The 22,216-nt window shown below is 36.2% G+C and overlaps 1 protein-coding gene across 4 annotated transcripts in view; it reads right to left on the bottom strand.

The window, feature by feature from the left end:
* The window catches only part of SEPTIN10 (septin 10), a 57,610-nt gene that overhangs the window by 18,437 nt on the left and 16,957 nt on the right, over window positions 1-22,216 (bottom strand). For 3 of the 4 annotated variants that reach the window (XM_025869129.2, XM_073897935.1, XM_073897936.1), the window contains 4 exons: window positions 15,863-15,931; window positions 9,616-9,736; window positions 9,018-9,213; window positions 2,472-2,658 (listed from right to left, as the gene is read on the bottom strand). In XM_025869129.2, the coding sequence (XP_025724914.1) occupies window positions 2,472-2,658; window positions 9,018-9,213; window positions 9,616-9,736; window positions 15,863-15,916 (558 nt within the window). In that variant the 5' untranslated portion in view covers window positions 15,917-15,931. Of the gene's footprint in view, window positions 1-2,471; window positions 2,659-9,017; window positions 9,214-9,615; window positions 9,737-15,862; window positions 15,932-18,197; window positions 18,218-22,216 lie in introns of those variants that run through there. The other variant, XM_025869128.2, reaches the window with a different exon arrangement.

A 22,216-nucleotide genomic window follows, 5' to 3' on the forward strand; every position in this document is an offset into this window, starting at 1 on the left:
TCACTAAGTATTTTTTATTTCTTAATAATCTAAGCACTAAATAATCAGGGTAACTGATCCCTCGGCAAAACCAGGAAGCAGGCGAGTTTCTCCTTCTGCCTCTCATTTTGGCAGATCCCCTCCCCAATGACTCCATCCAATCTGCACCCTGTGTGAGAGACCCCTACCTAGATGTTGAAGGAAGGAAATTTTATGAATACCAATTGAAAGTGTTCATGACATTCTCAGCCTTAAAATCCTATCACTGGCCAGAGAGGAAAAAATGTGGGGTGTCCCACAAAAGATTGATGTCTCTGCAAATCTAAGGGTTTGTAGGTTTGTGGTTGGTTGGTTTTTTTTTTTTTTTTTTTGGTTATTTAGTTGGTTTTAGTGAAAAATTTCAGGCTAACTAGTATCAAGAGAGTGAAATATCAATGTAATTTTCAGAAGGAAAAGTAAAAATCAATTCTATTCTAAATTTCTTGCTCTTCTCCAATTTCACACTGACTTACTGTGTATATTCGATTTATTAGTCTTATAAATATGCTCCACAGGCGATAAAGATTTTTTCATCTACCCATGAAAACTTACCAGCTTTCAGGCTAAATTAAAGTACATAAAAATTTGATGCCCAGTTCTTGGTTTCATTATATACTTAGATTGTCAATAAATTATGCCAAGTTAATAACTTAAAATTGCTTCCACAATAAATAGCAAAACCACACTGTAGTGTGTCTGACATTAAGCTTTTGATTGTCAAGGTACTCATTTCAAAGACATCCATGTCAAATAAACATATTGCCAGCCGTATGACACAGCTACTAAGCAAATGAATAAGGCACAAAGCCACCCCCACCCATAACGTTCCCCTTTTAAAAAACCTGGGTGACCTGAATAACTGACCACTTGAGCATGCCCTAATCCCACTCTTATGCTTTAAATCTGCCAATAAAGAGTGAACTTATGAAACCCTAGACACCCAACCCTCAACCCTAATAAAGGCAGAGCCCAGGTTCACACTCGACCTCATTGTGTGGCCCTTCAGCATGCTATGTACCCTCCAGGACCTGTAAGTAATATAGACCTTGTTCTTCAAAGCTCCCTGATGGTATCTGGCTGAAGTGTATCCTAAGATTGTAGTAAGAGCCACAAGGGCTGGCCCAGCCATGACACTGGCCCTGGGGAGGATGTCTGTGGGGCTTGCTATGAATAATATAGTTGGGGGGAGTACCTCAGGCATTCCTAGCCAAGAATATCACTATAATTAGGCTGGGAGTGTACATCACAGACTGAAAGCTACACTGAAAGCTATACATATGTTTATTTGTATATTGGGGGGAGGGAAAAAGATGTTTCACACTGATGGTAACCTGTCACTGTTTGCATAAGGTAACTTTCATGTCAAGCAGTGGAGTATTCTGCTTTTAGGAACAAAAGACAAGCTATCAATTTAATTAACACTCACATCTGCCCCCTGATGTAGGTATTATTCTCCTTAATTTTTTATTTTAGATGTGAGGAAACTGAGGCTCACGAGACTATAGAAACTTGCCAAAGAACACAAAGCTATTAAGTGACAGAGCCAGTATTTAAAACCAGCCTCCACTGACACCAAATTCTATCCTGTTTATACAGATTACATCATGTTGCTTCTGTCTAGCTAAGACAAACTCGCACACACTTGGTTTTATGTTGATTTTATGAGCTTCCATATAATCGCTCAACTATAAGAATACGGATAAATGGTTATAACATCTGAGCAAATGAGTAGACTATAATGTAAGCTTCATCAAGTTTTTGCTAAAGCCAGGGGACTGTGCAACTAGCCAAAATTCAGTCAATCACAACTTCACTGGCAGCTTTATGCTTTCCCTACTGATTTCTATATAGAAAGTAGTACTGGCCAGAATGCCCTTTCTCTTGAATCCTATCTCATAAAATCATTAGCCAGGATAATGAAAGCTGCATTTCTCACACCATCAGAGGTTATCAGAAAATTAGTTTTTTTAGTACAAGATAGTAGTCTTCAACCACCTTTTACACAGCTAAAAAAGGTAAGTTAATTTGTAGATATTATTTTTTTATAGCTCCCTGAATTTATATATTACTCCTTGGCTCAGAAATTCAAAAATAGGTTTTCTTGGTATGGTTCAAATTAAAACATAATTTATTATAACACATGATGAAACATTAGACCTTAATCTTTGTCAACGAACTTCTTCTCACCAGCGTCATAAAGTAAAATTAGTGTCAAATAAATTCTGGCATGCAATTTAATCACTAAAAAAAGGACTAAAGTTTTGTTAATGTATTTTCTTTGCAGCTCATCTTCCAAACTGAATTTCTCTGGAAAATAACCTAAGATTAAAACTTATCAAATGTTTTAAAAATGCACAGAATAAAAATTAAAATATATATACATATTGTAAAGGGATTTAATAGTTCAAAATAAATATTAAAGCATGATAAATTGAGTCCTTTTCCAAGCCCACCTTGCTGTCAAGGCTCTTCATTGTTAAGAGATCCAGTGTCTTCAGAGAGTGACCTGTAGGGGAGATGAAGTAGAGGCACACGTGGATGCGAGAATCGTGGTAGTTAAAGAGAGAGCGCTTGATCTTCAGCTCCTCTTGGAGATAGGCCTCAAACTGAGCATCTATGTAGTCAACTATCGGTTGGTAGCTGAAAAAATAAGTATTAAAGTATTTAATACAGCATATTCACTCTACCTTAGTAAGGTATTTATGTAATTCTAAGGTGTGAGATCTATATTTTTACCAATTAATAAACAGCTACTATCTTTGCTAAACAGAGAACTTTAGTAATAAAGTAAATTTCACAGAATATGCATGCACAAAGATAGTACTTCAAAACCATCACTATAACCTGTACTTTAAATTGCTTTATAGAAACTGAATGAACGTACATGGAGTCATTCTCACATTCATTCATACACTGCACCCCTTTCTGATAAGGGTTCCCATACTTGTCAGACTGCTGAATGAGGCCAGGCACTTAACTATAACCAAACTGGACATATTATTTAACTGAGAAAAGGCATGAGAACTAATAACTTAAAAGATATTTAAGTCAAATTCTATGACTCCTTGCTTAAGTCCGATTCATTAAGGCATGAAGAACAGCAACAAAGTAAGGAGGAAAGGCGTACATCAAATGAAAGTAACTAGTAATGCAGGCATGATTTTATCTTTGTTTAATTATAAACAAAAGAAAGGCACACACACTCTATGCTCTGTGTCCTTGCTTAGATCACTTCTCCTCCTGGCATGCCATTTTCCCACTAGCTCTTTCATTCTATTCATCTTTCAAGATGCCAATCATATCACACTGCATGTGCATGGGCATTCATCTTAGTTTGTGGATGTTCCACTTCATTCTGATATACTAAAAACTGTCTACACAATTCAACTTTCTACTCTTAACTATTCTTATTAAGTAAATCTGGCTTTCCAAGTGAAAATAATAGCAAATAGTTCCTCTGTCAAATTCCCTGGACACTTTTGTAATTATCTTTGTAGCCCAAATGGAGCAGTACTTTGTGCAGCTGAGGTACTCAATATGTGTGCATAGAACTGAATTCTTCCATAAAGTTGCCTGATCCTTCTAGTCCTTAAAGATCATCACCTCTTTTAATCTCATGGAATACCTTATTCTTCCCATGCAGACGGTAAACAATGTGAGGACAGAGACAGTATCTTATACGAGTATTAGGAACACAAGCATTCACTATCAGGAACACTATCCTTGGGAAACTTGTCTAAATGTGATCCAACATGATTCCCTCCCCAAAATAATAAAATAGTAAAACTTAATCTGTAAGTACATATTTAACATAAAAAAAAAATCCAAAGAAGCATTTATTAATGACCTGAAAGAGATCAGTAACATGACCCATTTTATGACCTAATAGCCATAAATGGTCCTCTACCTGTGCTGCATTATACTTGTCATAAATGAAGACCAAAACATTTTCTGCTAAATAAATAGCATACCATTAGGAGTTCTTCCATAGTAATTTGCCCTAGGTTTCCATTTCTTTTTTTTTTTTTTTTAAAGATTTTATTTATTTATTTGACAGAGAGAGACACAGCGGGAGAAGGAACATAAGCAGGGGGAGAGGCAGAGGGAGAAGCAGGTTCCCTGCTGAGCAGGGAGCCCGATGTGGGACTCAATCCCAGGACCCTGGGATCATGACCTGAGCCAAAGGCAGACGCTCAACGACTGAGCCACCCAGGTGCCCCTAGGTTTCCATTTCTAATACACTGCATACTCGGTCTTCCAATGAAACAAAAGACAATGGCTTAAAATATAAAAACCACCTCCTTAAAAACCTCCAAGTATTCATAAAGTGATAAGGAATTAATCAGGTCAAAATTGAAGAGAAACAATGAGATACCACCTCACACCAGTCAGAATGGCTAGAATTAACAAGTCAGGAAACAACAGATGTTGGTGAGGATGCAGAGAAAGGGGAACCCTCCTACACTGTTGGTGGGAATGCAAGCTGGTGCAGCCACTCTGGAAAACAGTATGGAGGTTCCTCAAAACGTTGAAAATAGAGCTACCCTACAACCGAGCAATTGCACTACTGGGTATTTACCCCAAAGATACAAATGTAGTGATCCAAAAGGGTATGAACACCCCAATGTTTATAGCAGCAATGTCTACAATAGCCAACCTATGGAAAGAGCCAAGATGTCCATCAACAGATGAATGGATAAAGAAGATGTGGTGTGTATATATATATATATATATATATATATATATATATACACACACACACACACACATATATTTATACACACACACACACACACACACACACACACACACAATGGAATATTATGCAGCCATCAAAAACCCCGAAATCTTGCCATTTACAACGACATGGATGGAACTAGAGGGTATTATGCTAAGCAAAATAGGTCAATCAGAGAAAGACAAGTATCATATGATCTCACTGATAGGAGGAATCTGAGAAACAAGACAGAGGATCATAGGGGAAGGGAGGAAAAAATGAAACAAGATGAAACCAGAGAGGAAGACAAACCTGAGAGACTCTTAATATCAGGAAACAAACTGAGGGTTGCTGGAGTGGTGGGGGGTGGGAGGGATGGGGTAGCTGGGTGATGGACACTGGGGAAGGTATGTGCTATGTGAGTGCTGTGAATTATGTAAGACTGATGAATCACAGACCTGTACCTCTAAAACAAATAATACATTATATGTTAAAAAAAAAAAAAAAGAGAGTAGGAAGGGAAATATGAAGGGGGGAAATCGAAGGGGGAGACGAACCATGAGAGACTATGGACTCTGAGAAACAAACTGAGGGTTCTAGAGGGGAGGGGGATGAGGGGATGGGTTAACCTGGTGATGGGTATTTAGGAGAGCACATACTGCATGGAGCACTGGGTGTTATACGCAAACAATGAATCATGGAACACTACATCAAAAACTAATGATGTAATGTATGGTGACTAACATAACATAATAAAATAAAATTTAAAAAACTGAAGAGAGAGTGGAGCCTGAGAGAGGTGAGCAAAGGACTAGAGGAGGGGTCAGTAAATGGGCCAAGTCCAGATGATGCCTGTATCACACAGCTCTGTTCACGGGTGTATGTATTGCCTATGGCTGCTTTGTGCTACAATGGCTGAGTTGAGTAGTTTGGACAGAAAACATAAGTCCCGCAAAGTCTGAAATATTTACTATCTAACACTTTACAAAAAGAGTTTACTAACCCCTGCACTAAAAGCATCAGTGCTAGTTTCGTCCTGAGGCCACTTGTCAATCTAGTTCTTGAGCTTCACTTCTGAAGGACTCACAGGACAAGAAGGAAAAAAATCAAAGCCCAGGGCCCACACAGGTAGGAATCTATTAAGAAACTGAATTGAGATCCTAAAAGCCACACCTTCAGGGTAAGAATGAACTAGAAATTAACCTACAATTCCTCCCCTCTCCCCAAGTTTCTATAGGAAAGGTTGCCCCGGCACTAAATGAAGCAGGGAAAATAAAAGGAAAGGGGTAGAAAAAGTCCTTGAGAACTTGAAGCCACAGGTCTGCTCTCACACATATCCACAGCCCAGGTTCACAATGCCTCTTTGATGCTGAGAACCCTGAGCCATGAAATGAGTTTAAGGATCCTCAGAGTATATTAAAGCCAACAGGGGCCTAACATAAGCATATCCAAATCTGTTCAAAGGAAGACAACTTCATCTTAGACCTCAAAGTATCTCTGCAAAAACTTTTCCAAAGACCATGAGAACTATAATAAAAAAATAACCAAGCATATAAGAAAAAAAGCACAATGAATGAGAACCAAAGGAAAAAAACAAACATCAGTAAGTACTGCATAAGGCTGAGAATCAATGAGAAATTAGAGCAAATTAGATCAAAACCCAAAGACAGGTAATTATAGGTGTAAGAGCAGAAATAAGTAGGAAAAAAAAATATAAAATTGAAAGGACAAATAATAAAGCCAAATTTTGAAAAAAAGCAGACTAACAAAGCTTTGTTGAGACTGATCAAAGGAAAAGAAAACAAGCACAAATAACCAGAATCAGAAAAGGAAATGCAGATATCATCACAGATAACGTAAACAATAAAAAGATATTAGGAATATATTATCAAATATTTTAAGTAAATATCTTTGAAAATTTGGATGAAATGGACAGATTCTTGGAACACTAGTATTCCAACTGTCTCGAGACACTACTCTAAATAGGCTTATAATCATTAAAGAATATTAGTTAGTAATTAAAAACCTCAGAAAACTCCAGGCCGAAATGGTTTTATTAGTGAGTTCCACCAATCACTTTAGGGAAAAATAACTCTAATTTTATGCATAATATAAAAAGAATACAAAATGGTATTCAAGATTGAAGGCTAATTTGCCAATGAAAAATCAGTTACTAAAATTCATCTTGTTAAAGATTAAAGAAGAAAATGTACAATCTTCTCTACAGAATGCAAAAACAAAAAATATCTGATAATATTTTTCATGATAAAAAATAAAACTCTCACTAGTAATACAATGGAACTTCCTCATTTCAAATTAAAAAAAAAAAGCAAGCAAGCATAATAAATGGTAAAAATAAAGCTTTCCCTTTGCATGAGGACATGGCAAAGATACCCACTAATACCACTGACTATCCAACATAATACTGTTAGTCCTACCCAGTGCAATCAGGTTTTAAAAATGGAAGAAAGAAAAATTAAAATTGTCTTCAGCCATAAAGAAGTAACTGGGACTAGATTTACTCTCCCACTATGAACAACTAGAAACTTGGATAAGATACACGAAAAAGGCTTTCAGACATTAGACAACAGGCAGAATAAAACTGTGTTCATTGAGAAGGGAAATAAATGAGGAAAGCTTTATGATTCTTCCAGCTTACTGCCTGAAGACAAGTTTCCAGGGAACAGAACAAAAGAGCACAGAGCCTGGCGGACTCACCCAGTTGAGGAGACAGAAACAGGAGTTCAAGGAGGCCAAGGCAACTAGAATTTGTAGGCAAGAACACTGAATAGAAGGCAGCTGCTCCAACAGAAGTGCTAATGATCTAGACAGACAGTGCTTCCCTCCAGTCTATGGTGAAGCACTAATGTGCACATACATGTGAGGAAAGAACCCAAGACTATGGATATTTCCTGTTATAATCATGGTGGTAGTTACAAAACTATGTATTTGTCAAAATTAACTGAATTGTACACTTAAAAAAAAGTGCATTTTATTCTGTGTAAATAATACATCAATAAAACTTATTTTTTTAAAAGATTTTATTTATTTATTTGACAGAGAGAGACACAGCGAAAGAGGGACCACAAGCAGGGGGAGTGGGAGAGGGAGAAGCAGGCTTCCCGCCGAGCAGGGAGCCCAATGCGGGGCTCGATCCCAGGACCCTGGGATCATGATCTGAGCTGAAGGCAGACACTTAATGACTGAGCCACCCAGGAGCCCCAATAAAACTTATTTTAAAAGAAACAAAAGAACTGAAAAAAATATATAAATGTCATTATTCATAGATTACACTATTATACATACATAGAAAATCTACACAAATTTAGAGATGAATTGCTGGAATTAATCAGAGAATTTACAAAAGTCACTGTATGCAAAATCAATTATATTTCTATACACCAAATAGAAAATGAAATATTTCTAAAAGATATCATCTATGAGAGCATCAAATACGCCAAATATCTAAGAATAAATTTAAGTAAAGCTGTTATAAGATCTCTACACTGAAAACTATAAGGAAATTATGAAGATTTAAAGCAACACGTCACAGGCCTTTGACTCTATCACTAATCTGCTTCTTCGAGAAAGTCCACATAAATGTGCTGAAAGGCCAACATTAAGTCACATAAAGGGAATCAATTATGCAAACTATTTCCCCTCTAAAGCAAACTTTCAGGAAATTAAAAAATTACCTCTAACAATGAAAGTATATGAATTTCAAAAAGGAAAAACAACAAGAAGTTATTGCTTAACCCCAAACTATTTCCCTGTTTCATATTTTAAATTTCATACACAGTCTATAATCATTCTTTATAATACCATAGGAGAAAGAATGACATAATATAAAATATAAGTAACAATTTCACTATCTTGCTTAGAATTTCACACACAGAAAAATTCATGCACCATGGATTGGGCCATTATATATTTGCCATTGTATGTCTTACTTTTTTCCCCTCAACAAAATAAGTCCTGCCTCAAAATTAGTACAAATCACTTATTATACACCAAACTAGCATGTGAGGAAATAATTAAAATAATTTTTGTCAAAGTACACATTTCAATAATGTGAGTCAAATTATGCTAAAAAAAAATTAAGACAACTGGACAGAAAAATGTCAATTTGTTAAGAATAAAACATTGCTGATTTATTAAAAAAAAAAAAAAGTTAAAGTCTGGGAGGAAAAGGTATGAATTTCCAGAGTAGAAAACCAAATCATGGCTCATGGGACAAGACAACTGTCTTGAAATAAAACGATTACAATAAGAAAACATGTACCTCTCTTCTTTGTTTATTTGGTCACCAAATCCTACTGTATTCACAATGGTCAATTTCAATCGAACATTACTTTCATGGAGTTCATATGTCTGGGCTTTAAGTCTAACATGTGGGTAAAAATGTGAGGATCCATGGTCTTCAAAATTAGTATTAAACAATGTGTCAATCAGCGTTGATTTTCCAATTCCAGTCTCCCCTGAAAGAAACAAAGGTACATCTTCACAGGTGCAGAGGACAAATGAGAAAAAATAGAACTCTTAGACTGGTTTCAAGGATTCCAAATATTTCAAACATTCCAAATGCTGAGTTGTCTATGAAAGACATACAAGTTAAGGCTGGTCCACTGAGTCATTAGCAGAATATAAAAGTGAATATGTACGCTAAGTTACTCAGAGCTCTGAAGAAAGCACTGAAATGTTTAAACAAAAAAGTTTAAAGCAGTACAGCTAAGAAAAACAAAACTGACAGAATTTAAGTAACTGAAAAAAATCTGCAATCATGATCTCAAATTAATAACATGAGCATCATACTGCTTCCAAGAGTGAAGAGAACACAAGGAATATAAAGGAATAATTTAGAGGAAGAGTTTGGCACTTACCCACACAGAGAATATTAAAACAGAAGCCTTGCTGAATGGATCTATTGACCAGCTGATCAGGCAAACTCTCAAAACCAACATGGCCAGACATAGTTAAAGAACGAATATTTTCTTTTTTTTGCTAAAGGAAAACAAAGACAATGGCAATAATTTAAAACAATTTTAATTGTTTTAATTTAAAATTTAATTTAATTTAAAAAATTAAAATTTTTAATTAAAATTAAAAACAAAAAACTTACTAAAATAGGACAAAGGCACATTTGAAAGGATAAATATACTTTACCAAAGAAACTAAAGATTTTATGATCATTAGACCTTCACCAAGATACAACTATATTAAGTAAATTTGTGAGAAACCTGTTTCCAGACCCTGAAAACACATACACATTTCTTATTCTCTTCATTCAAATACTTGATTTCCAAAAATTAGGAAAATACTCATGTAAACTATGGCAGAGTCATTCATGAAATGGAATGTTTAAAGTTATTATAGATGTTTATTATAAGTATTTAGTAACTTAAATTTTACATTAAAAAGTCGCATGAAAAAAGTACAATAGAAAATTACAGTTTCAGTTCCCAGTAATGGCAGAGTAACTTATGTCACCTGCTAATAACAATTATAATCTATTCTTCCAAGTCAATGGAGTGCAACCAAAGGCCAACAGACAGTGGAGGTCTCTTGGGAGTAGAAACCATGTAAAGTGAGATGCACATTTTCTAGGTCTTTCTGAGGGCATACCCCAGTTACTGCTGCTCAAAGAAGACAGACCTCAGGATGGAAGTGGTAGTCTTACCGGGTTGAGAAGTTGGAAATAAGGGCAGGTAGATCAGCTGAAAATTGAAGAAGAAAATTACAGAAAGGAGGGAGTCCAAAATCTGCAAGTACACTCCCCTCAAATCTCTGGCTGACTGCTGAACTGCACAAGAACAGGGGGAACACAAAGAGCCTAGCAAGGGGGAAATGGAAATTGGGAGGAGCTATGTAGAGTTTTCAAGAATGCCATCCTGGGAAGCTTGAATTTTAACTCTGTAAGTTAAAGGGGCTTAATAAACATTTCAGGCTTTCCACCAAAAACCTATATGGACATTTTAGGAGTAAGGATCACATCCCAGGAATCAGAAATGTTCCCTAGCACACAAATGAAATAGACCTGCCCTAACAAAGTGTATAACCAAGACTCAACGTGAACAATGCAAGAAGCTAGTAATTTACTGCCTGCTAGAACCAAGGTCAACACTCTTCAGAAGAAGAAATCAGAATCCAGCACCTCTATGATGTATCATCCACAACATCTACTATACAATAAAAAATTACTACAGAGGAAGAAGCAGAAAAATGTGATTCATGGTCAGGGGGAAAAAGTCAACAGAAAAAGATCCACAAATTAACCGGATATTGAATCAGCTGATAAGAAGTTTAAAATAACTATGATAAATATGCTGAAGAAGAAAAAATATCCTCTTCTTCTACAGGAAAAGGAGATAGGTATAATGGGTGGCGAATTACAAAAGAGATATTAAAGCTCTCAACAACAAAAGGCAACAAATGGAATTCCTAGAAGGAAAAACGCAACATCTGAAATAAAAAACATATTGAACAGAATTAACAGCAGATCAAACAATGGAAGGAAAGACTTGTTCAATAGCTATAGCCAAGTTAAACATCTTTATCAATCCAAGCTAAAAATCTCTTATAGAAAAGATAAAACTAAGAGTCCAAAAAACCTGTGGGACAGTATCAAATGGTCCTACATACCTGTAATTGGAATGCCATGTAGAAAAGATGGGGAGAGACTGCAGAGGGGAAGGAAATATCCAATTGATAGTGACTGAAAATTTTCCAATTTTCTAAACATGAACTAAGAGATCCAAGAATTTTAGCAAACTACAAACAGGAAAAATCCAGAGCAACCCACAACTAGGTACATTAGAGCAAAATGTTTCAAAACAAAGATAAAGAAAAACTTCACGAGCAACCAAATATGGGGAGACATACTACACACTAGTGAAACATATAAAATGACTACAGGTTTCTCATAAACAACAACCAAAGCATAAGACAACAGAACATCAATAAAATGCAAAAGAAAAAAAATGACAACCTAGAATTCTATATCCAATGAAAATATCGTTCATAAATGAAAGCCAAAGGAAAACATCTCCAGACAAAAAAAAAAACTCTGAAAAAATTCACTAAGAGCAGACCTATACTATAAGCAATGTTAAAAGTTATTCAAGAGAAAGGAAAATGACATCATATGTACAAAAAGAAATAAAAATTGCCAGAAAGGTAGAAATGTGGGTAATTGTAAGAGAATTTTATTAGTTTTAATTTCTTGAAAATATGATTGTTTAAAGCAATAACAACAAGAATGTATTGCAGAATCTGTAATCACAGAGATGCAGAATGTATGACAGTGACAGCAAACAGATGGGAAAGGAAATGGAGAGCTACTGTTGTAAGGTTTCTATATTATACATGAAGTATAATACCGTTTGAAGATATGTGTGATAAATTAAAGCCTACACCAATTACTATTCTAAAAAAATAAAAGACCAAAGAGATATAGCCAATAAGTCAATAGTTAAGATGAAATGCAATCATAAAAATATTAATCCAAAAGGCATAGAAAAAAGAAAAATGAAAGAACAAATGGGACAAAGAAAATAGCAGCAAACAGGCAGACTTAAACTAGCCAAATCTATAATTAAATTAAATGTAAATGGTCTAAACCAGTGATAACCAACAGAACTTCCTATGATGGCAGAAGTGTTCTCCATCTGAGCTGTGCAACAGGGACCCACTAGCCAGCCACATTCAGATACTGAGGACTTCAAATGTGACTAATCCAACTGAGGAAATGATTTTTAAATTTTATTTAACTGATTTAAATTTAAATAGCCTCATGTGGCTAGTGGCTACCATTCTGGACAATGAATGTCTAAACATTTCAGTTAAAAGAAGGAAATTGTCAGACTGGATAAAAGAGCAAGACTCAACTCTATGCTATCAATATAGGAACTGATAATCTGGTTCTAAAATCTATATGGAAATGTAGGTGATTAAGAACAACTACAACAATTATGCAAAAGAACAAAGTTGAAGGACTTACACTATCTAATGGTAAAGCTACAATCGCCAGGAAGTGTGGGACTGTGACAATCTAATTATCTATTTGTCTGCTTCATCAAAATTAAAAACTCACGATCAAGGAATATGTAAATCAGATTGAAAGAAAATATTATATATTTGATATATACATGACAAAGCACTTATATTCAGAATACATGAAGAATTCAAATGATTTAATAACAATCCAGTTTTTTAAAAAAATGGGTAAGGACTCCAATAGAACTTCACAAAGAAGATAACAAAATAGCCAATGAGCAAATGAGAGAGCGCTCAACAGTACTGGTTATTAGGGAAATGTGAATTAAAACTACAGTAAGATGGGTGCCTGGGTGGCTCAGTCAGTTAAGCGTCTGCCTTTGGCTCAGGTCATGATCCCAGGATCCTGGGATCAAACCCCGCATCGGGCTCCCTGCTCAATGGGGAGTCTGCTTCTCCCTCTGCCCCCACCACGCTCTCACCCATTCTCTCTCTCTGTTTCTCAAAAATAAATAAATAAAATCTTAAAAAAAAACTATAGTAAGATATCACTGAACACCCACCAAAATGGCTAAAATTTAAAAATTTAAAAGGCTGATACATTTGTTGGTGTGAAAGCAAAATGGTATAGCCACTTTGGATAACAAGTGGGCAGTTTCTTATAAAGTTAAATACACATTACTATACAACCAAAAAACTCTACCTGTAGGTACCCAAGATAAATAAAAATACACATGAATGTTCTTGGCAGCCTTAGTCCAAATAGTTAAAAACCAGAAACAACCCAAATATCCAACAATTGGTGAATGGAGAAATAAAATGTAGTATATCCATACAATGGAATACAAAACTACTGATATATGCCACAACATGGTTAAGTCTCAAAAACTAAGTGATGCATTTACTGTGATTTGACTAAAAAAATAAAAGTATATTTTTTCATATATTCTCATATATATGAATATGGATAAAAATCTTTCAAAGGGTAGTGACAGACTATTGAGAGTGGTTATTACTGGGGAATGGACTTGGAGGGAGTGGTCTGGGAGGTAGAGGTGAGAAAGATTCACTTTTTACTGTATATGGTGGGTAAAATTCTAACATGGACCCCAAGATTGATGGCCCCTCGTGTACCCACACCTTCTATTTTTTTTTTTATCAAACACTAATCTAGATGCTACTATGAAGGGACTGTGTAGATGTAATTAAGGTCACAAATCAGTTAACCTGAGAAAGGGAGATTATCTTGGGTGGGCCTGACCTAATCAGGTGAGCCCTTAAAAAGGACTGGGAGCTTCCAGGTGAAAGAGATTTGAAACCTGAAGAGGATTTGACATTTGGGTTCTCCCCTCTTGTATGGATGACAGAGAGCTAAATGGCAAGGACATAAGAATGTTCTCTAGGGGCGCCTGGGTGGCTCAGTCATTAAGTGTCTGCCTTCCGCTCAGGTCATGATCCCAGGGTCCTGGGATCGAGCCCCGCATCGGGCTCCCTACTTGGCAGGAAGCCTGCTTCTCCCTCTCCCACTCCCCCTGCTTGTGTTCCCTCTCTCACTGTCTCTCTCTGTCAAATAAATAAATAAAATCTTAAAAAAAAAAACAAAAAAAAGAATGTTCTCTAGGAGCTGATAGCAACCAGCCATCAGGAAACTGAATCCTGCCAACAGCCTGGAAGAATTTGGAAGGGGAGCCTCAGATAAGAACCTAGCCAGCCAACATCCTGAGTGAGACCCTGAGCAGAGAGGCCAGCTGTGCTGGCCTGACTTTCTAACCTACAAAACAATGAGCTAATAAATAGGTGTTATTTTAATCAACTAAATTCATGGCAATTTGTTACAGGGCAATAGAAAACTAGTATGCTATATTCTCTTTTCTACCTTTTGAATACCTTTTAGTCATGTAAGTATGTTGTCTTTATTATTAAGAGAGAGAAGAAACACTATGCTTCCCAGTCATGAAAGTATTCAAGAAGATTAGAGTAATACTTGCTAGAGTTTTTACAAAGCACATGCTTATCAGATAAAAGTCAAACTAAATGATCTACAGAATCCCTTCTAGTTCTAAAACTGTAAGATATGTTAAAAGAAGCTTTTCAAAAGTGAAGAAGAGGGGCCAGAGAAAATGAGGATTAAGCAATGACCATTCAGTGGATTAGTCACTAAAGCATTAGTGACTATGACAGCAGTTTCAGCAGAGCAATGTGTTAGAAAGCAGATAAAGAGTAATTCCAAAGGTCTGCAAGGTGATAAAATAAAGATGGGGCAGACTATTATTACCAAAGAGTGAAAAAAAGATAAAAAGGACAGTAGTTTGGTGGTCAAACTACAATTTATCAAAACCATGGAGCCTTTAACACGTGTGAAGGAAGAGGGAAAAACAAGAAGAGGCTTAATGGGCACAAAACTAAGAAAATCATTTAATCTTATTGAATTACCCATGCTTATATTTGCGATTTTTATTTTTGTTTTTTTTTTTAAGATTTTATTTATTTATCTGACAGAGAGAGCGCACAAGCAGAGGGAGCAGCAGAGGGAGAGAGAGAAGCAGGCTCTCCGCTGAGCAGGGAGCCCAATGTGGGGCTCAGTCTCAGGACCCTGGGATCATGACCTGAGCCAAGGCAGATGCTTAACCTGTATTTGCGATTTTCTATTTAAAGAATCATTAGCTCACCTTTCACCAAGTTAAATTTACCCCTCTTTTTAAATATAAATTTTAGTATGAATTACCAAAACACATCCCTCCTATGCAGGCACACTTAGAAGAACCTTTAAGGGTTGATCTCGCACTCAGGAAGGCATCTGACAGGGCCATCCAGCGACTTCCTACACTCTGTCATTAAAAGAGTTCTCTCCATCCACCAAGTTCTACAAGTATGCCCAGCAAAGGCAGTGCTAGTCTTCCTACTGAATGCTGTGGAAGCAGTTAAGAGTTTTAATTTGCTTCATGTCCCATAAGAAAGAGACACTGAAAACACTCAATAACTATTCAATCCATTATTGATTTTTAATTTCAATCAACATAAAAGTTAATTTATATTCAAGGTACAAACAAAAGTCTTTCAGGTCTCTTAGTAGTTATTTTGAAATCCTAGAGGTATGCAGAGTACAATATGGATCTATTTAAAAGATATACTCACTTTCTGTTCATCATCAGATACTTGTGAGGACAGACAAGTTGTTTTTGTTGGCATGTGAGACTGATAGAGCTGAAAAAGAAAAAAAAATTAAAACAGATATTACTCCAGAAAACCTTATATCTAAATAACATATCTATGTTAAAGAGGAATTCTAATATTATCATTATCACCAAGTTTTGTCTTGCAATCTATACAACTGACTCATGCTTAAAACATGGTTTTCCTGCTGGATAAATATATGCAAAAGTAAATAATATAAAATATTCAACATATAATTTATAGTCAACATACTTACCCAAATATGCAAAAATACTATAAAAGAGTAAACCCCCATTTACATCCAGAAAGACAAAGAACATGACTTTTATTTAGAAGACTTTACAGTGGGAACCAGAAAAGACCCCAGATAGCCAAAGGAATGTTGAAAAAGAAAACCGAAGCTGGAGGCATCAGAGTTGCACACTTCAAGCTGTATTACAAAGCTGTCATCACCAAGACAGTATGGTACTGGCAGAAAAATAGACACATAGATCAATGGAACACAACAGAAAACCCAGAAATGGACCCTCAACTCTGTAGTCAACTAATCTTCGACAAGGCAGGAAAGAATACCTAATGGATAAAAGACAGTCTCTTCAACAAATGGTGTTGGGAAAATTAGACCATGACATGCAAAAGATTGAAACCAGACCACTTTCTCACAACATACACAAAAATAAACTAAAAATGGATGAAAAACCTAAATTTGAGACATGAACCCATCAAAATCCTAGAGGAGAACACAGGCAGCAATCTCTTTGACCTAAGCCACCGCAACTTATTAGATATGTCTTCAAAGCCAAGGGAAACAAAGCAAAAATGAACTACTGGGACTTCATCAAGATAAAAAGCTTTTGCATAGCAAAGGAAACAGTTGACAAAACTAAAAGGTAACCTATGGAATGGGAGAAGATATTTGCAAATGTCTTATCAGATAAAGGGCTAGTATACAAGATCCATTAAAGAACTTATCAAACTCAACACCCAAAAAAACCAAAAAATCCAGTCAGGAAATGGGCAGAAGACATGAACAGACATTTCTCCAAAGACATAAAAATGGCCAACAGACACATGAAAAAATGCTCCACATCACTCAGCATCAGGAAAATATAAATCAAAACCACCTGACAGGTGTGAAATACCACCACACACCAGTCAGAATGGCTTAAATGAACAATTGAGAAAACACCAGATGTTGGCGAGGATGCGGAGAAAGGGGAACCCTCTTATACCGTTGGTGGGAATGCAAACTGGTGCAACCACTATGGAAAACATTATGGAGGTTCCTCAAAAAGCTACAAATAGAGCTACCTTACGACCCAGCAATTACACTACTAGGTATTTATCCAAAGGATACAAACATAGTGATTCAAAGGGGCACATGCACCCCGATGTTTATAGCAGCAATGTCCACAATAGCCAAACTATGGAAAGAGCCCAGATGTCTATCGACAGATGAATGGATAAAGAACACATATACACATATACATAAGATGTGATGTGTGTGTGATGTGTGTATATATATACATATATATGTATATATATACACATTGTACATATATATATAGACATGGATGGAACTAGAGGGTATTATGCTAAATGAATTAAGTCAATCAGAGAAAGACAATTATCATATGATTTCATTCATACATGGAATTTAAGAAACAAAACAAAGGAGCATGGAGGAGGGAGGGAAAAATAAAGTAAGACATAATCAGAGAGGGAGACAAACCGTAAGAGACTCTTAACCACAGGAAACAAACTGAGGGTTGATGGAGGGGAGGATGGGGTAACTGGGGTGTTGGGTCTTTAAGGAGGACACTTGATGGAATGAGCACTGGTTGTTAGAGGCAACTGATGGATCATTAAATTCTACCTCTGAAACTAATAATAAACTATATGTTAATTAAATTGAATTTAAATTAAAAATTAAAAAAACAAAAGACTTTACAGGATTAAAAAGGGAAAATAAGCTATTTCACTAAAAAAATATTCTAGGAGCCAAGAAGATACTCAAAATTAGGTATATTCCCCAGGAGCATGCCAGGGTAAATACAAATGTTAATGATCCAATTTCAGTAGAGTTAGGAAAACAGGTATTTAAAAATGTGAACAAGTCCCTTAGTTATCCAATTAAAATAGAAATAATTATCATTTATAGGGTTCCTGTTATATGCCAATCATTACATAGCTCATTAAGTACATATTTTTAAGTAATTTCTTATTTTCTGAGCTATACATATTCTCATTCCGACAGCCTACATGAGAAAATTAGGATTCTGAAAGGTTAACATACCCCAAGTCATAAAAGCCAGTAAGCTGTAGACACAGGTCTGATCTGCCTGCAAAGCTGATGTTCCTTCCACTACTGTCCCAACCTACAAACCAAACAAAAATTCACTGTTTGCGACAGTGAGGAATGGGGGAAGAGAAGTAAAAGAGAAGTGGGAATTTCAAAGCAATGCTGCCTCAAAAGTTGCTATCCTACTTTTCAGGGCAGCACAAGATACTAAGGAACTGTGGCATTTTTTAAAAAGTAGCATTCATATGGTTGTAGTAAGAAAAATGTAAACAGTGCCAGTAAGAAAACAGTGCAAAATGAGTTCCTCTCCTACCCTTGATTTACTAGTACCTCAGCAGACCTATGTATCCTTGCAGAGACAGACCATGCATGTATGAGCATATGTGAATATGCAGGTGTCTTAATTTATAAGAATGGTAGTGGCCTATTGCTCTGCATTGTGGTGTTTCCCCTTAATCTCTCACAGAGACTGTTTCACTGTTATGCAGGTCTACTTCATTCCTTCAGTAGTATAGTATTGTTTTATATATGACAATATATGTGGATCTCTATCTTTATTTAAGCAGTCCCTAGTCTTTAATTACAATAAACTATGCTTCAATGAACAGCTTTGACCACATGTATGATGAAAGGGAGAACCTTAGCACTGCAGCAAGAGAGTAGTGCTTTTGGCACCTTCAAGTGCTCCCCCACCACACATACACACACACACACACACACACACACACACACACACTGGGATTGTGAGTGCAATCTCACAGATACACAGGTATGTATCATGACTGGATTTTACAGAATACTAACAACAATCTCCCTCTGTACATTCTGAATAATATAAGCTATTGAAGCTGGCCTTGTGACTTAATCACTACATATACAGTGTTTCCAAATCCTGAGTACCCAACTGAACACATTGTTTCAACATGAAATGACTCTTGTCAATTGGAAGATGTCCTTATATAAAGCACGCAACAAGAATTCTGTGATGAACACTTAGGTACTGGCTGTATTTTCACAATTTAAAAAAGTGAAAAATACATAAGCACATCAAATTGGCTTAAGGTTTTGTTTTTTTTTAACTATATATACTTCACCTTACTCCCCCCAGCCAGCTCCCTTGCCCCTAGTCATTGTGTGACACGTAGGCAGTAGCTCATGTCCCTCTCCTATGCCAGAAAGAAAAGTGAGAGCTAAGGGAAAAGAGCAGTGGTAGTTATGGAGATGTGGAGAAAGAGATCATTACAGGCCAGAGCAGTTTTCAGAGAAGACAATGATATTGCAACGAGTCAGGAAAAGTGGCATATATAGCAAGAGAAAAGGTAGCATTTAGGATAGAAAAAAAAATCCCTGAGTACCAGAGGGAGGTAGAACTTAGTATCTGGAGAAAGAAAATAGTGAATATAAGAGTTTGGTGGGGAAAAAAAAAGTTCATTGGTCTCCTGCTGTAGTTATGAATGAGGTCATAAATGAGGCTGAGAAAACAATTAGGTACAACAGATGAGTAGCTGATTGAGGAATTTTGAAGTGTCCATCTCAAGAGTCTGACTTGTTGGTAAAGGCAAAAAGTGCCAAAAAAAATAACTGTTTGGGGGCCCTGTTCAGAGCCTTGCCTTAAACTGAGTAAGAGAGTAGAACATTCCATGCCTAGTGCTACTTCCTGATGTCAAAAAAATTATGGTTAAGAAAGCAGCTTCATAGTTTTAATATAATGACTAGCATATTTTTGTTAAATACTTGCTTAGTAAGCAATTTGGGTGATAAGTAAAATTTGCTTAGGGGCGCCTGGGTGGCTCAGTCGTTAAGCATCTGCCTTTGGCTCAGGTCATGACCCGAGGGTCGAGCTCCCTGCTCAGTGGGAAGCCTGCTTCTCCCTCTCCCACTACCCCTGCTTGTATTCCCTCTCTCGCTGTGTCTCTGTCAAATAAATAAATAAAATCTTTAAAAAAAAATTGCTTAAGAAACAGGATAGGTTTTGTATTAGTTCATCACTAAATTTTGACTAATAAAACCTAGGTGATATTTCTGTCATTTATGTAAGTTCATTTCAAAGATCTGCTTTTGATTGTTCATTTTCTGTGTTTCTGAATACCTGCCAAAATAGTCTACTTAATATCTCTGTGGATAAATGTTTTGATCAGGAAGTATGAATGAGTCACACAGAAGTACTAAAAATAGTTGTTTTTAATTTTTCCCCTGCCACTACCTGACTAGTCGAATTTCCAAAACAAGTTTTAGAATAAAGTTTTTAACAAATTAACAAGACATTACTGAAGGTAAAATAACAAGGGGACAAGAGCTGACCAAGTCCCTCTAGTGGCAAACCCTAAATTAAAAAAAAAAAAAAAACTTTGGAAGTGGAATTCCAGTCTGCAATATCAATGATCACTTACTATGTGTAAATCACTGTGCTGGGTACTGGGGTCCCACAGAGCCCTTAATCGTAAGAACTTACCTCAGAGAAACAAAGTCATTGATCAATCTCATTCCAAGGAAGACTAACAAAATCACCACCCACACTTGATTACTGTTTGCTTTTTCTAAGGTTTTTACTTTATTTTAAATATATATACATATCATACACAAACATATATATATTTAAATCTATACACACACCACCTACAGGGGGAAAAATACAGTACCTTTAACTCCTGGCAAACTCTAACACACTTTTTTTTAAGTTGTAATATATAATGAATCATAGAAAAAAGTGCCATAACATTTTGGGGTAGCTGGAGGAAGAGATGGGTGCCCTACTTTCTACACAATTTCAGTTTAGGGAGTATGGGAAATACAACATTGGTGGCACACATTTTGTTCTGGGGTCCTTTGGGAGACATACAGTAGATGGCCTTTTTCCTATCAGCCAATTATGGAAAACATTTGGTGATTCTTTCACAATAGGACCTCAGATAAGAAGTTTCCTTACTTGTAAACATTCTTGAAACTGCCCCTCTCTTCTAGGTATAACAATGAGCCTTAGAGAGACAGAAATGTGACTTGGCTTTACCATAGCTTCATTTTAACTTTACTGTCCCACAATTTTTTTCTTTATAAAATTAATCCAAGAAATAGAACCAAAGTTTTCAAATTGTTCCCTGCTGTCCCCTAGAGTTAAGAGGGAAAAAAAAAAAAAAAGTAAGAGAATGAAAAGCAGAGAGTGGTCAAAATAATTACCTGGGTCTATTTTATGGGTTTCAAGAGGACAGAGTTCTTTGGCTTAAAATAAAACTTTGAAAGATTCCACAAACTCATTATTTAAAATTATTTTATTAACTCTTCAGGTTAAGGAAACTTTAAAATAAAGTGTTGATCTAAACTTTTACTAAAAACAAGTAATAACATTACCTGATTCTAGAAGTGGATGCTAATTACAACCCAGGGAAAAAAAGAATTCAACTGAAACCAGTAAGACTGGATAGTGTAAGGCAAAGCAACACAGCAGCCTCCTGTGTCCTGCCTGGATCTCCCCCAGGGCAGTCAAAGTCCCATCAAAATATCACCTCAATGTTACCATCATGTCCAATAAATATAAAAATTAGAGGATAACTACAAAGTCTAATATTCAGCCTCAAAAGATCAGGACATGGAAATTCTTGAGAGTGGTTCATGTAATAGGGGTATCAAGCTTAACAAAAGCTTACAGTAATAGAAGGCTTCTTAAAATAATAAATGCAATTTATTTTAAAATTACTTTCCTCCCTTTAGAAATGGGAGTATATTATGTTTATTATAGGGAAAAATACCATTTCTAATTGTGCCATTTTTTAATAACACTACAACGAACATCCCTCTTGTGGTACACTACTTAGATCTCCCATCTAGCAGGAACTTGCCCTACGATTACAAAGAATGAAGCTGGCTGACAGCCTCCAGCTGCGGAGCCTTCAGGATCTGCACAGTATTCCACCAGAGACCATTCCTCCCTGGCAGCCCCTAGCCCAGGCCAGAGCACAGTGAGGGTGTCAGGGCCTGGCCCCTTCTGTGCTAGGTGGGCAGCCCTAACAGTCTGTCAG

This window comes from Callorhinus ursinus, unplaced genomic scaffold (genome assembly GCF_003265705.2).
Source record: "Callorhinus ursinus isolate GAN/ISIS: 27379988/994484 unplaced genomic scaffold, GSC_fseal_2.0 scaffold10, whole genome shotgun sequence".
In the NCBI taxonomy this organism is placed as follows: domain Eukaryota; kingdom Metazoa; phylum Chordata; class Mammalia; order Carnivora; family Otariidae; genus Callorhinus; species Callorhinus ursinus.